At 43.0% G+C, this 13819-nt stretch overlaps 1 protein-coding gene across 2 annotated transcripts in view; it reads right to left on the bottom strand.

The window, feature by feature from the left end:
- Positions 1-1936: 1936 nt before the first annotated feature.
- LOC121355219 (Kv channel-interacting protein 1) overlaps positions 1937-13819 on the bottom strand; it is a 56139-nt gene continuing 44256 nt past the window's right edge. For both annotated transcript variants that reach the window (XM_041470476.1, XM_041470470.1), the window contains 6 exons: positions 9422-9491; positions 7912-7982; positions 6172-6279; positions 5019-5123; positions 4390-4452; positions 1937-2210 (listed from right to left, as the gene is read on the bottom strand). In XM_041470476.1, coding sequence (XP_041326410.1) covers positions 2163-2210; positions 4390-4452; positions 5019-5123; positions 6172-6279; positions 7912-7982; positions 9422-9491 — 465 coding nt within the window. In that variant the 3' untranslated portion in view covers positions 1937-2162. The remainder of the gene's footprint in view (positions 2211-4389; positions 4453-5018; positions 5124-6171; positions 6280-7911; positions 7983-9421; positions 9492-13819) is intronic.

Here is a 13819-nt window from a genome sequence, read left to right as displayed (position 1 = left end):
AAGGCACTGTGCTAGCCTGATTCAAATCCTTAATTTCCATTGTCCTGACTGCTTCTCCCACTGATGAAGTGAACTGCTTAGAATAATAGATTAAGCAGTTTTGATGGGAGGGAAAACCTGGTAATGATATTAAATTCTGTCATTTGCTAAAGTGATTGCAAGAATATTCAAGAAGGAATGGTGTAAACTGTGTATTATTTCAGCTACAGCTGATGTCTTTACAAAGTGCCTGTTAAATAAAGCCTAAATAACCCAACAACTGGAGGAAAGGTACTCCCACAGCAGAGCATCACTCCTGCAAATCCCAGCCCCTCACTGGAGCTGCTGGATCACTGCTGGGAGGAATTCATTAATGATATTTGTATGAAAGGCAATAAACAAGATGGAGTAAGGTGTCATTCCTGCAGACATGTAACTTCACTTGAACACCACTTTTGATGGCAAGGGAACAACTTAGAGAAATACAGTTAAGACTACACAGAAGTGTATGGAAGAGCACAGTAAAAGGGGAAAATACCCCATCTTGGGGAATTGGCATTATCATTATTCTAGGACTGATCAGACCTGCTTCTGTAATCAGGAATGATTCAATAGATGAAATTCTTATAAAATTAGGACTACAGAACTGAGGCATTCTGTATATTCTGTATTAGAAAAACCTTCCACTTACATAATTTTTAAAATAAATTTTCAGTGCTAACAGTTTGTCTGTAATATAGTATGTGATACAATAAAAATAGATCCTTACTGGATGGGAATGATGCAGCACTATGGCAGGGACTGTCCCATCTGCGTGGTTTGAGCAGCTGGGAGAGTTGGCTGTTCCCTTCTTTCCTTTGCTTCTCAGCCATTGTCTGCCTGGAGATGGCAATGGCACTCTGGTGGGTCAGCTTTCCTAAAAGGCTTCTTCACAGAAGGCTCAGACGTTCCCCAGCTGACAAATCATCTAACCTTGGTGTAAATTCACTACATGTAAATTCATGATCTTTTCTGTTTTATTAATTAAAAAACCAAACCCCTAAACCAATACTCTACTGGGCATTCACAATGAAATGGGGTTTATACAAGGCATGCTACAGCCTTGTAGGAAAAAAAAATATGGGGCCTGGGAGCTGATTCTGAGGCTAATTAGAATTCAAGAACCCCCAATCAAATGTGCTGGGCACTTTGTGGGTACCAAGGTCTCTATGTTGAAACACAGCTGTATCTTTGCTCTTCACAAAGTCAAAAAAGAAAGCTTAAATAAATCCATAAGGGGGGTAAGACCTGACTGTAATGTCCAGTGATGAACCTAGGAAGTGTGTGCCAAACTACAGCAAAAGGACCAGAGCACATGGCCGTGGTGCTGCTGAGACGCACTGTGGAGGATCACCTGGTGTCCCTGGGACTCAGCAGGCAGCTGGGACCAGAGCAGGTGTTCATCTTTCTGTACCAGCCCTTACACACCTGCCTGGTCTCTTGGAAACTTACCATTCCTGAACAGGATTTGTTCTGTACTTTTATTAACATGTGCAACACGTTCTGCTCCTTTCTGACTTGCCCTGGCATGAAGATCACCTGGTTAATATGTTCAGGAAGAACTCCACTAAACTCAGTGTAATGGCACCAGTGCACGTGAGACGATAAACAGGATCTCTGCAGCAATGGGGAAACTGGCTACATGGCCTGTCTGTTTGATGTCCCAGGTACATTGACTGTTCATTTTTTCACAGACTGCCCTGGCAGATTGGGGTTTTGTCAAAGCAGATTAACAGCAAAGGCATCCACAGAACATTGTGCCAAACAGAGGTATGGACTGAGATGTCACTTGCAATAGATGTCTGAATAGCTATCAACATGTGCTATCATAGGGAATTAAGCTTGCTAGATTAAAAGCAGGACTTGTGCCTAGCAAACAATGCTCTGTATTACTCATTGAACTTCGAGCAGCAGTTCTCTCTTGTGGGGATTTATTAAAATATTCACATGCTTCCAAAATGAAACAAAAGTCCACCAGCATCTTCCGGCGAGAAATGGTGGGATCAGTTGCATTCAATTGCCATTTGGTTGGACATGTCGTACAAAATCCTCACACACTGGACATGGCTCAGTTGTAAAATCTTTCACCCAGAAAGAAGATCTTTGTTACACACAAGTCTCAGACTCCTCCAGTGCTTGTCTGGTTACATGACATTCTCAAAGAGCTGTAAGGATCGCATGATATTGTCATCCTGAAAGCAAGAAGAAGATACTCACATGAAACCAGCATGGACAAGCACAATTCATAACTCTGCCTCAGCACCAGAGAGCTCTGCAGCTGCTCTGGCAGGCAGCAGCCTGCTCTGGGAATGCTTTCCCCCTCTGTGAACTGGGGCTCAGTGCCCAGGCCTGATCCAGCACAGCAGCTGGCTTGTGCTTTGGCCCTGGGTTGGTTTGAGGCACACCAAGCACAGGGTCTTCTCCTGAGCCTGATGTCTAGCATGGCTGTGCCGGGCAGGGCACCGGCTTGGTGCCTGTGCTCAACCCTCAGAACCCCTCCCTGACCCTGGGTGTGCAAATGTGCTCCACGAGTCCAAATGGAATGGCAGGTTTTGAACCAACAAGCAAACTGCCTTGAGGGAGCACTTCCTGCCAGAAATTCCAGTTCAAACCCAAAACACATGCAATCTGTGCAACCTCAGCCTCTCTGAGGTTCCTAGAGCCAAATGAGAAATTTACAGACAGACACAAGGGAAATCCTGGATTATTTCTCCTGAAGTATTGGAATTTCACTTTGAGATAAGAACCAGATTAGTATTCAAAAACATAGTGGTGTTTTTTTTCCCCCAGGAATTCAGTTTAGAACAGCTGTTTGCCTGTAACATGGAAACAATTTTCCACATTGAGCAGCTTAAGAGATCTATTGCACTGCATTCCTCAGTCGTTTTGTGAGGCTGCATCGTCCCTGTCACTGCTCACTCTGTAGCAGTTGGAAGCCAATCAACCTCTCCAGGGTCAGGGCTTCACTGTCCTCAAGGCAGAGCCGCTGCAATGGCACAGGTGAGCACTGCTGTGCACTTTGGTTTGTTTTTCATAAAGATAAAAAGAATAAATCCTGGTGTTGCAGGGCTTTTTCCTGCCTGCCAGGAAACAGCAGCTGACAGTGCATCAGCCTGCCCAGCTCCCGGTGGCAGGATGGCAGCAGAAGGAACCAAACCCAAACAGGGACAGAGAATTAAAACTCTAACAGTTATAGGTAAAGTAAAGCTGCTTCAATACTGAGACCACCTGATCATACACACACCTACAGGCAAGTCACGAACATGCAGAATAATACACAACACAAATGATTAAATAAAGAGGGTGCCAAAAATAAGCCAAACAATCAGGCGGGACCAAGGATAAAGTAACTGAAAAACATTAGCTTTCTATTATGCATCTGCTAAACAAGGATTTGGCTGCCTGAAGTCCATGACTAAGACTTGGATGTGGCCAGAGCCAGGTTTGACACCCAAAGCAGCAGAAGCCAGCCCAGCCCTCCACAGTGAGCACCTTCCCCTTGCTCAGGGACAGAAGAGCTCTCCAGCTGCAGAACCTGAAAGAATTTTCCAGGCAATATAAAATGCACAGAAGGGCCAATATGCAATTCGGTGCACCAGTATAAACATTCCAAAAGGCAGAGGTTACCTTTTACATTATTATTGTAGTGGCCAAATATTAGAGATATCTCAGAGTGAATATGCACACAATCCAGGTCTAAGACAACAGACATTAGGCCAATGCATGTTAACGCAGATGCTTCTTTGTGCCACTGCTAAAAGTACCAACAAATCTTAACACAGCCAACCTCATACATGGAATTTGCAAGAGAGGGCTTACTTCCAAAACAGAGGAAAAATGAAAGTCATTGCTACAAAGACAGCACTTTCTTTTAATGTTTGACCATGAAAACATCAACTGGTTTTATAACTCAATGCTGTAATTGCAAGAATTTGAGAAACCTTTGACTCTGGGCAGTTCCATCTGGGGCAGCACACAGAGACAGCAGCAGACTCTCAAAATGAAGAAAAAAACCCCAAAACCAAACCAACAAAACCCCAAAACAACCTCAGACAGTTAAGAGCTTTCTACACAGTTGTCTGCTTGTCTGTAGAATCAGGGACTGCAGTCCACTCAGGAAAATAAAAGCACTGCACATGAAGTCATCATCTCCCATGTTCTGCCTCACCCTACCTCACTATTGAGTCACAGGCTTCACAGGGCATCACAAACTGAGTCGTGAAGCTATTTTGGTTTAAGTTTTTTTTTCCACAGAGCAAAGAAATCCCAGGATCCTGAGCAGCATCTTGTTTCAAACAGAGTTTATCCAAAGGGAAGCAAATTATGTGACATGAGATAGAGCTTTCCTTGCAGTTATAACTTAGTCCTTACCTCTTGACACGATTCAATAAACTCATCTAGAGTTACAACTCCATCTTTGTTTTTATCCATTTTCTGCAAAATAGAAGAATGTAAAAATTAGTTTACATTGGTAACACTATTGTTACAGTACAGTATCTTAGTTGATGCAACCTGAATAAAGCTGGGTACTTAAGCTTAGCCCACAGACTAAGTGGCCAGTGGCCAGTGCTGGATTGGCCAACTGCTAAGGACTTGTTTACTCTGGAATTTGGAGCACTTTTGAGGTCATCTCGAACTGCTTTCTTGACACACACCAGAACCTCTGTCCTTATTCCATCGTTTATTTATTCACTGCCTGACCGACCCACACCCACATTCCTGTCAGTCCTTAGGGCAACTGAGAGAAGCAGCACAGAAAGCCTGCAACACATGCAGAGGCTTCAGACTTACTGGACGTGGTGCATCTCAAGGCAAAGGGTCAGGCTAAGAGACATGGGAGATACCTTTGGAGCCAGGAAATCAGTAGGCATTGCAGTTGTAGGCTGAGTAGCTGCTAGGGTTTATTTTGAAATATATAACGAGGTATAGACTCAGCTTTACAGGAAAGTCTATCAGTGCCTAGTTCAAGTCTTAAGAAAAACCAATAAAAACCCAGGTACCTGGAAAAACACTTCTACATGCTGCCTTGGTGCATCTTCCTTGAGCACTGGATACGTGTATTTTCCCATCATATCATAAATTGCCTTTACGATATCCATCATTTCCTGCCATGGCAGCACGCCAGCACAAACACAGAAAGGAAATTAATAGAAATGAGGGCCCATTTCTGTCTTGCACTGCCCTATTCTTCACCCTCCTTCTCCTTTGAAAAACCAGCACCTGGAATGCCTGTGCATGTGCATGGAGACAGATGTACCAGGCATATAAACACCCTATAGAAAGAATTGCTTCCCTCTGCCCCCGCAGTGCCACATGCTCCCAGTGCTCCCTCCCCTCCCCTGGCCTGGCTCTGACACAGCAGGTGCTGGCAGCAAGTGCTGTGCTCAGCCCTGTGCTGTGGCACCAACCCTGTCCCAAGGGTCTCCTCTAGGCTCAGGGACCCTCACAGCTGGAACTGGGAATCTGCTCCCTCCCCATACCTTGAACAAATTGCCCCTCAGCTCCATGACCAGTGGCAGTAACTGCAAATCCTCCAGAGATGCACAATGGGTTTGAGTGGACCAAGTGGTATTTGACACATATTCAATAAATACACATATGTGTATTTATTCACATATTCAATGTCACATATGTGACACATATTCATATGATTCAAGATCATATTCAATTTGACACATATTTGACACATATTTGGCACATATTTGACACCATGCTCAAAGCCAAGGCTTCCCCTAACGGGAACAAGCAACACCAGATAAGAAGACAAAAACAGATGACAATGCAGGATTTGGTAGTGGTGCTGCTTCAGATGACCCCCACAGTATCTCCCCGTGCAGAAAGCAAGCCCTTGAGCCTCAGTCACAAAGTACTGACACCATCACCCTCCCCTTCACAAAGCTTATGTGGCTCAGAGGTGTAGCCAGCATTTTGCTACTGGATAACACAGTTCATTAAAGGTACCACAATATAGGAAAATACGTCTAGAAAATCATGCAATAAGACCACTATGCATTTTGCTTCCACACAGACAAATGCATGAGTCCACTCTGATTAGCGTTTAATTAGCTGCATGTATAATTAATTGTGTTCTGCAACAAAACCCAATCAACTCTCCCTTCCAAAATCAACCATATTTGTCAGGAACAGCCTTACCTCCTTGTTTATATAGCCATCCTTATTTATGTCATACAGATTAAATGTCCACCTCAGCTTTTCGTGAACAGTTCCCCGTAGCAGAATGGACAGTGCCATCACAAAATCCTGGTTTGGGGCAGTGAAAGAAGTGTGAATTCTCATAACATCCTAAAGTCACCCTTTTTATACAATGCCAGTCAAAAGATTAATCTTTTTAGGATGGAGCATATGCTTATCAAACTCTTTTGGCTCCCTTTTCCAAAAATGTGCCCTCCCTGACTGAACTGAATGGTTGAAGCATTCCCTGAGATGACTGGTCTTCAAGAGCACTGCCAGATGCTCCAGTAGCCTTTCTCCTCCCTGCTGCAAGGACCTGTCACTCAGATTGCCACCACCTGATCAAACACAGCTGGATTGTGCCGGTGGAAGTAGAAGCTGATGCTTTTTAACCCCCTGACCGAGGTGTTGGCAAAGAAGGGAGAAAATCCTATCTGAGAGGTAAACTCCTCTGACACAGGAAGCCCTAGATTTTGCTCTCTGGCAAAATCTGCCAGACTTGACCAGACGTTATTCCCACCACTAATTACTCAGTGTGGGACACATAATTTTAATTGGTTTTCTTTGCTTACAGTAAACATACTGCTTCTGATAACTGTGATTTATTAATTATACTGCACAGTGGCTCAGGCACTGAGAGTAGCATAGCTACAGGGAATTTTTAGCACAGGCAGAGTTTCAGGCTAACAGAGCTATACAGCTCCTGATAATAAATTCCTGATAACTCATTTAATAGCTTTAGTCACCTCCAGGAGCTCTGTGTGGGGGATTTCAGCACTGCTTAGAAACCTCTGCTCCTTTTTGCCAAGCCTCTGAGGAATTTGAATTTGTTGATAAAAAAAGGGGACAAAATTCTCATGTTTGACAACCAGTTAAGAGACAGATCTGCCAGGAATGAAAGTTCAGCACTTTCTAGGTTTGGAGTTTCTTTGTTTGTTTGTTATTTTAACAGCATTTTCCTGTTCTCAGACTGTTTAGGTTTCTGAGCTGCTGAGGAGCTGCCCCATGCAAAACTCCCACTGCAGCTGTTGCCGCAGAGACACACAGATACATATGGAAACATCCCAATTTTGCATTTAATGAACGGATACATTTCCCAGTCTTACCTGGAAATTAATAGAGGTTTTGGACATTTGACAGCAAAGGCAAGACTGCTTATGATTTGTAGTTCTATAGGAGTTTTATAGTCTTCAAAACTATGAAGTTCATCCTCCAGAAGTCTATGACTTAATACATCCCTTTGTTGCACTCCTACAGCTATGGGCTGAGCGTGAAGAGGGGTTGTTTGTAGCCACTGCAACAGGCCTTTTAGTTAAGTTTGTATTTAGTTTCCAAGTACCTGAGATGCTTGTTCAACACATCATGCAATGCATGATGACTGCAGAAGGTACAAGATGCAAGTTCTCTGTGTCCCTCATCTCATTACACAGGGGACTCTCCTCAGCCACTCCTCTCTGCGGCATAAACCTTTGCACTTTCTCCCTCTGATCCCGAGGCACAATCTAGATATTTCTTTACTGACATGGAACTGCATCTGCATAAACTAAAGTGAACTAGATTTGAATACACTGACTGGCTTTAGACTGAAACCTCTAATCTTTAATCCAACAAGTCCTACTACTTTGCAATGAAGACTGGACAGAAAAGGTTAAAACCACAAAATTGAGAAAGTGGCATGGATGGAAGATGCAAAGCAATCACCTCGAACTTCACGGAGCCATTCTGAGCAGTGTCGAAGGCATTGAAGAGGTAATGTGCATACATGCTGGCATCTGAAAGGCACAAAGGGCAGGGACTCCTCATACACTGATGATTCTAAAGTCATGACCTTATTTTCCTTCTGTATACAACTCAACCCTGATGCATTGCCAGGTATTCTATGAACCAGTAAATGTAATCAGGCACTTGCAAAATCCTGGCACCCTCCCTTAAAACAGCCTTGACATGCAAAAGCTTTTATTACAGTAGAAACTGGTTGGATTTTGGAGCATTACCTGAAAGAATGAGCAGGAAATCCCCACCAACCATGAGTGTCTCTGGTTCAAATGGTGGGAAACACAGCAAAAACACTGAGGAGTGACTGCAGTCTGCAGCATCCTTTCTCTACCTTTTTGTTTTGTGGGAGACACAGCAGAGACTCCCCCCCCCAGGAAATGCCCAGCTTCAGAAAGGTCTTGCTACAGTTACTTGAGTGTGACCCATGGCTGCTGGAGAGCAATCTCACTCAGAGGTAGGTTTTTGTCCTTTTGAATCTTAAACTGCTGGGTTTAGAAAATCACAACAGGAAATCATAAAATTCATACTGAAATTTAATGCAAACCTTTTATAGGTGCACCTCTTTGAGGTCCCACAGGTTGTAAAACATAAGCATAATATGTTTTATTTTGACATTTAGTTGAAAAAACACTTGTTAATGACCTTCTTAAAGTAAATGTACATGCACACATACACCCTTGCAGAAAGGTCAGCCATTGTTCCCCAAAGACTGTGTTCTGCTGCTACAGAGTGGGATATTTTGGAAAGTCTCAAATACTTAATCTTTTGCTAAAAAGCCACTTAAATTACTAAGTTCATTCAATTTGAGAAGAGCATCCCTACAAAACATATCCAATTAGAATATATAGATTCTTGATGTTTTTAAAAGGCAAGAACCTGTACTATTTGAGAGATTTAATACAATACCTTAATATGCCCATTCATGACATGGCCCTGTCTTAGTCACATAAACACCAAAAATGATCATTTCAGGTATCCAGGAGTTTACTTATCAACTAGAAACTGCTTTAAGAATTTTAAGGAGATTTTGATTGATTTTCAGGCCAAAAAGAAGTCTCAGACCCTCCTGTGCTAGACACTACATGCCCAGCAGTTCAACAGCAGGGAAGCAGAGACACACTGAGGGGAAGCAATTCCACTTTCTGCCAACAGAAAGAACAGAACAAAGCATCAACCCCCAGTTTCTATTTTGGACGTGGGGAAGGAAGAGCTGACATTGGGGGCAATCTTTATGGGGGTTTTTCTATGTGAAATAACTGTTTAAAGGGCCTAAAATGTTATTACCTTGATGTTTGTGTTTCTGTCTAAAATCCCTCAAAGCTTCAGCTTGATTCCCATTTCTCACACAGATGATCTGCAGCAGTTTTGCAGCCAGCAGGCAGTAGGCAATGTTAGGGCTTCAATAACCCTGACAGACACAAAGCACTCCACTTACCTCCATGAGGAAAAAACTGTGCATAGATCTGTTTGAATGTTTCTTCATTAACAACGCCACTAGGACATTCCTGTTGGAAAACAAAAGGAAAAAAAGAGAGAAAGAGAATCAAGAAAAACACAGGTTTGTAAAGGTTCATTTGCAAAACTCTACAAGCCCGAAGAGAGCAATGAAACAAATCACCTTCCTGTTCTCACAGTGCTCTGCATGCACAGGCTGTGCAGCTGGAGAAATTAAAGTAATTCAGAGTGCAGTTTCATCCTAAGCATCTCACAAAGCTGGCTCACCATTATTAACGTTTCTAACTGTGTTTTCAGCAGTTTCATTGCTGTTTTTTAATCCTCAGCAGTAGACCAGGTGAACAATCCATAGCACACTAGTAAGTCCTTACAAACAAACCTCAATAATAAACACACCTCCACCAGCTCAGTGCTGCTATAACACACATTACAGAGCCTTGGGCACTGCTACCTAACCATGTGATGTTTTCGGTTAGAGAAAATACTTCCCAGTTGATGGCACTATTCCTCAAATTTGCCTATCAACCAATTTTGAAAATTAAACCAGAGCAAACCAATAAAATAATGACATCACTCAGCCTTTTTCACAGAGCACAGAATTACAGACACAGAAAAGTCAGCTTCCTCCCACACTCTGAGCCACTGATCAGTAGAGACCCTGGGGTCTGTGTCCTGCTGCAGCACTAACCCCACTCAGCCATTTAATTCCCCAAGCTCCCATCAGGGAGGGAGGAGGGAACAAGAGCACTCTCCCTGCTGGTAGGAGGTGCTGGGGATGGATTATCTGAGCAGGCTAACAAGACTCTTTCACAAGACTCTCAGAACTGGCACATATGGCCGGGCTTGATGCTTATCCTAAGCTGAAGGGCAGACTCGGGATCAAGAAAGTTCCCCTTTTCCTGGCACTATACTCACTCCATGCATCCCTCTCTGCATCATGCTGTGATCTCTGCCTCACTTTAACACAGGTGCTTCAGGCGGGAACTTTGCAAAATATAACCCTTTGCACAAGGAACCACCAGCTTTCCATGCTTGGAACCTGACTCCTACTACCTTGCCTGATAGTACTGAACTGCTGTTTAGACAGAGCCAGCAAACAGTCAATCTGACAACTTTTCTATGTGCCACTTGTGATTTTGTAGGTTGCAAAGTTTCTAGTTAGATGAGTATTCTCGAACTGTTCCAGAGCTCCTCATAAAACATCTGTTGCCTGGTTTCCTTATCACAAGAAAAGTGGTTACTTTTTCACCTGTAAAACAGAAATCATCAAAAGAACATAATTAAAGAGAAGCTAACCATAAGAGATTCTCCCAAATATTTCCTAAACATTAATGTTTTCTAAAGCTTGTAAGCTAACATACATTAAATAAATCATCTGGTATTTATTTATGATATCTTTCAATCATTGATCAGATCCAGAACCATATCCACAGCCATTCTTGGGTAGCAGTGTTCTTCTTGGTCACTGAAGTGCTGTTGCTACTAGATCGCACAGGGCCCTAGCGAAGCATTTCACCAAATTATCATTCTTTTTAAAACCAAGCCTGGCACAATTGGCCCATCCTTTCCAGCACAGTGCTACACCAAGATTTATTTCCTTCTCTCCTCGTGATAAGACAACTGTTACACTCTCTAAGAACCACAACTTCACCTGCTGAAAGATGGATTGTAGTTGAGGGACTGATAATTTTTTTCTCTATGTTTCCCACAATTGCAGAGTCCCTGAGGTCCCTTCCCTCTGTTTATCACCAGAGATGTGCATGTGGCTGCTGCTGCTGCTGCCTGTGATCTCTCACAGGGGCAAGGGCTACCCTGGCAGTTGGGCCATTGGGCCTGCTTAATTTTCTGAATTTCTAAGTGATCCTTATTGCTTCTGATGCTCCATCTGGAAGCCAAATGAAAGTTTGCATCACAGCTCTCGGAGTGCTGGGGAGAGGCAGTGCTGACATTGATCAGCCCATTTAGCTCTCTATAACTGGATTGCTTTCAGACACATATGCAACTACCAATTTATTTGCAGTTAATTGATCACAATTTTTGTTTTATAAGAGCCAAATAATGCTCCAGAGGCCTCATTACTGCTATAGTACTACTTAATTCTGCTGACTCAAAAGAAATCTCTCTTGTGAAACAGAGCAGGTGAGCTTAGTGTCAATTTAAATTCCACTGAAGTTAATAAAGATTCACTCATTCAAGAAAAAATCCTTGTCAGTAAGAAGAACACAGTCCTTCACTGTAGTATTTATAAGACTTTTCTTTGATAGCAGGGTTTTAGGTTAACCCTTCTCATTTCCTTAACCTAATAATTCTTTTAAAATGCTGAACAGTGAACATTTTTTTGTATTGTCATCAAGCACAGAACAAACCCCTCATTTTCCCAGGGCTGACTATCAAGCTCTGGCAGCACAAGCTGTGCATCTGAACTCACCCTCTTCTTTTAAATCACTATACCACAAAGGAACTGAATCCATGTAAAAACCAAACACACCAACCCACAAAACCAAAAGGAAAATAAAACAGCAGTTGTATTTTTCCTCTGCTGGAATCAGAAATAAACTTCACTGATTGCTTTCAGAGATGTGCAAAGCCGGGAGCTGAGCATGCCCTGCCTTTTAGACCCTCCTCAGCTGAGCTGGCCAGAACATGAGGATGAGTACTCAGGGTCATGTTTTGCTAAATTAGAGGTACTAAGTTAGCCGACCACAGACAAACACACAATCCAGATTTGCGTCTCTAAGCGCTCACACATTCCACGCAGTTTGTTGCTCTATGTTCTCCCACTTTGGAGATGTTTTGGGGATTATTAAAGTATCAGAACATTTCTCCCTTGCTTGTACTGCTCACTTTAACCTCTGAAATCCTGCTTTGTTTACAATTGCATCTCATACTACCCTTTGTTACAGATTTGCTAAAATACTCACACTAAAGCAAAGTAAGGATGTCTCCAGTAGCCCCCCAGTCATTTGGGTGTCTGTTTCCCGATTCAGTATTAAGAAATTATTCCTTGCAGCTAACAAGCATTTCCCCTAACAGCACAAACCTCCCCACTGAGCAAAAAAACCCACAAAACTCCCAGTTCTTTTAAATCCATGTAGTCTATTCCAAAGAATGCAAGCCATGAAACATGACCTAAGTGGAAGATCCTGAATTATCAAACTCAAATCTCTGTATTGTTTGTCACTTCATTAGACATCAGTTTATCAATTTTAATAATAAAAACACTTCCTTGCTCTCCTCCCTGCAATTCCATAACTGGCCACCAAACTTTACTCCTCTGGGGGGCAGAAACTTTCTTCTCATTCCAGCCTATGTCTATTCATGGTCATTCTGTTTCTGTGCCAATACTGCTGTTTAGCTCAAACAGTTCTGGTGGTTTTGTAGACAGAAGATATCACATTTTCTTTTGTTGTACCAAGGCAAGACCCACCAAAGGCTCTGATGGGTTTGCCTGTTACTATACTTTTTTTTAGAATCCCAACCAAAGAGATGGGACCAAACACCTCATGCTAGTCTGGCTCCAGTCTTACCACAGCTAACAGAGAGGTGCAAAGGAGACCATTCACGTAATGCAGAATCCTGCGGGCAGAGGCAACTGATAGATAAATGTGTACAGTTGGTCCTGGAACTAAGAGATACTGGAGGGGGGCACCCTCTCACAACTGGAAAAGCAAGCTGAAGGCAAAGAGAGGGAACATTTGGCCAGGCAGCAATAATGCAGGCCTGGTTAGCATACTCGGCTTCTTTGGAGATGAATTTATTGGCATCCTCTATCACTCTGGGGCAAAACTGCCAGACCAGACTAGTGACACCCTGGGTAAAGACTGAGACGATGTGGAGGGAGGCGGGGCAACAGAATTCAGAGACAAAGAAAGAACAGGTTTAAAGGTACTGAGAATTAGGACCCTGGTCAGACAAGCACTAGTCCAGAGGCCAGCCCAGGCTGCGCTGAGCTGCCTTTGGTGGAACATCATCCCTGCAGCCAGGACCTCCATCCCTCTGTCCCCTACACAAGTTCCTGCAAATTGCTCTGTGATTATCCAGGTGTTGCCTTGTGATTAAACAGGACTGTGCAATAATCACTGAGAGCAAGCAGTGAGTACAAGCCAGGGGGAAAATTACTGTATTCCCACAGAGATTTTGAATCTCCAGATGGCACTGTAACATCATTCCAAGGAACAGACTGTTTGGTACAATAGCAAATACAGTAACAGATGAGCCAGTTTGCCCCCTATGCATAATTACCCATCCCATTGAAACCAGGATTTGCAGCCTACCAGTGTTAAAGCTGCACTTTCATGTAAATTTAAACCCCACATAGAAAACTTTGTGTATATTGTATAAAACAATCTGCTTTGTCCTAATATTCAGATATAAACCA

The sequence above is a fragment of the Pyrgilauda ruficollis genome, unplaced genomic scaffold (genome assembly GCF_017590135.1).
Source record: "Pyrgilauda ruficollis isolate IOZ18807 unplaced genomic scaffold, ASM1759013v1 scaffold105, whole genome shotgun sequence".
Taxonomy (NCBI): Eukaryota; Metazoa; Chordata; class Aves; order Passeriformes; family Passeridae; genus Pyrgilauda; species Pyrgilauda ruficollis.
The sequence above is the reverse complement of the archived record's forward strand: the minus strand, read 5'-3'. Positions and strand labels throughout refer to the sequence as shown.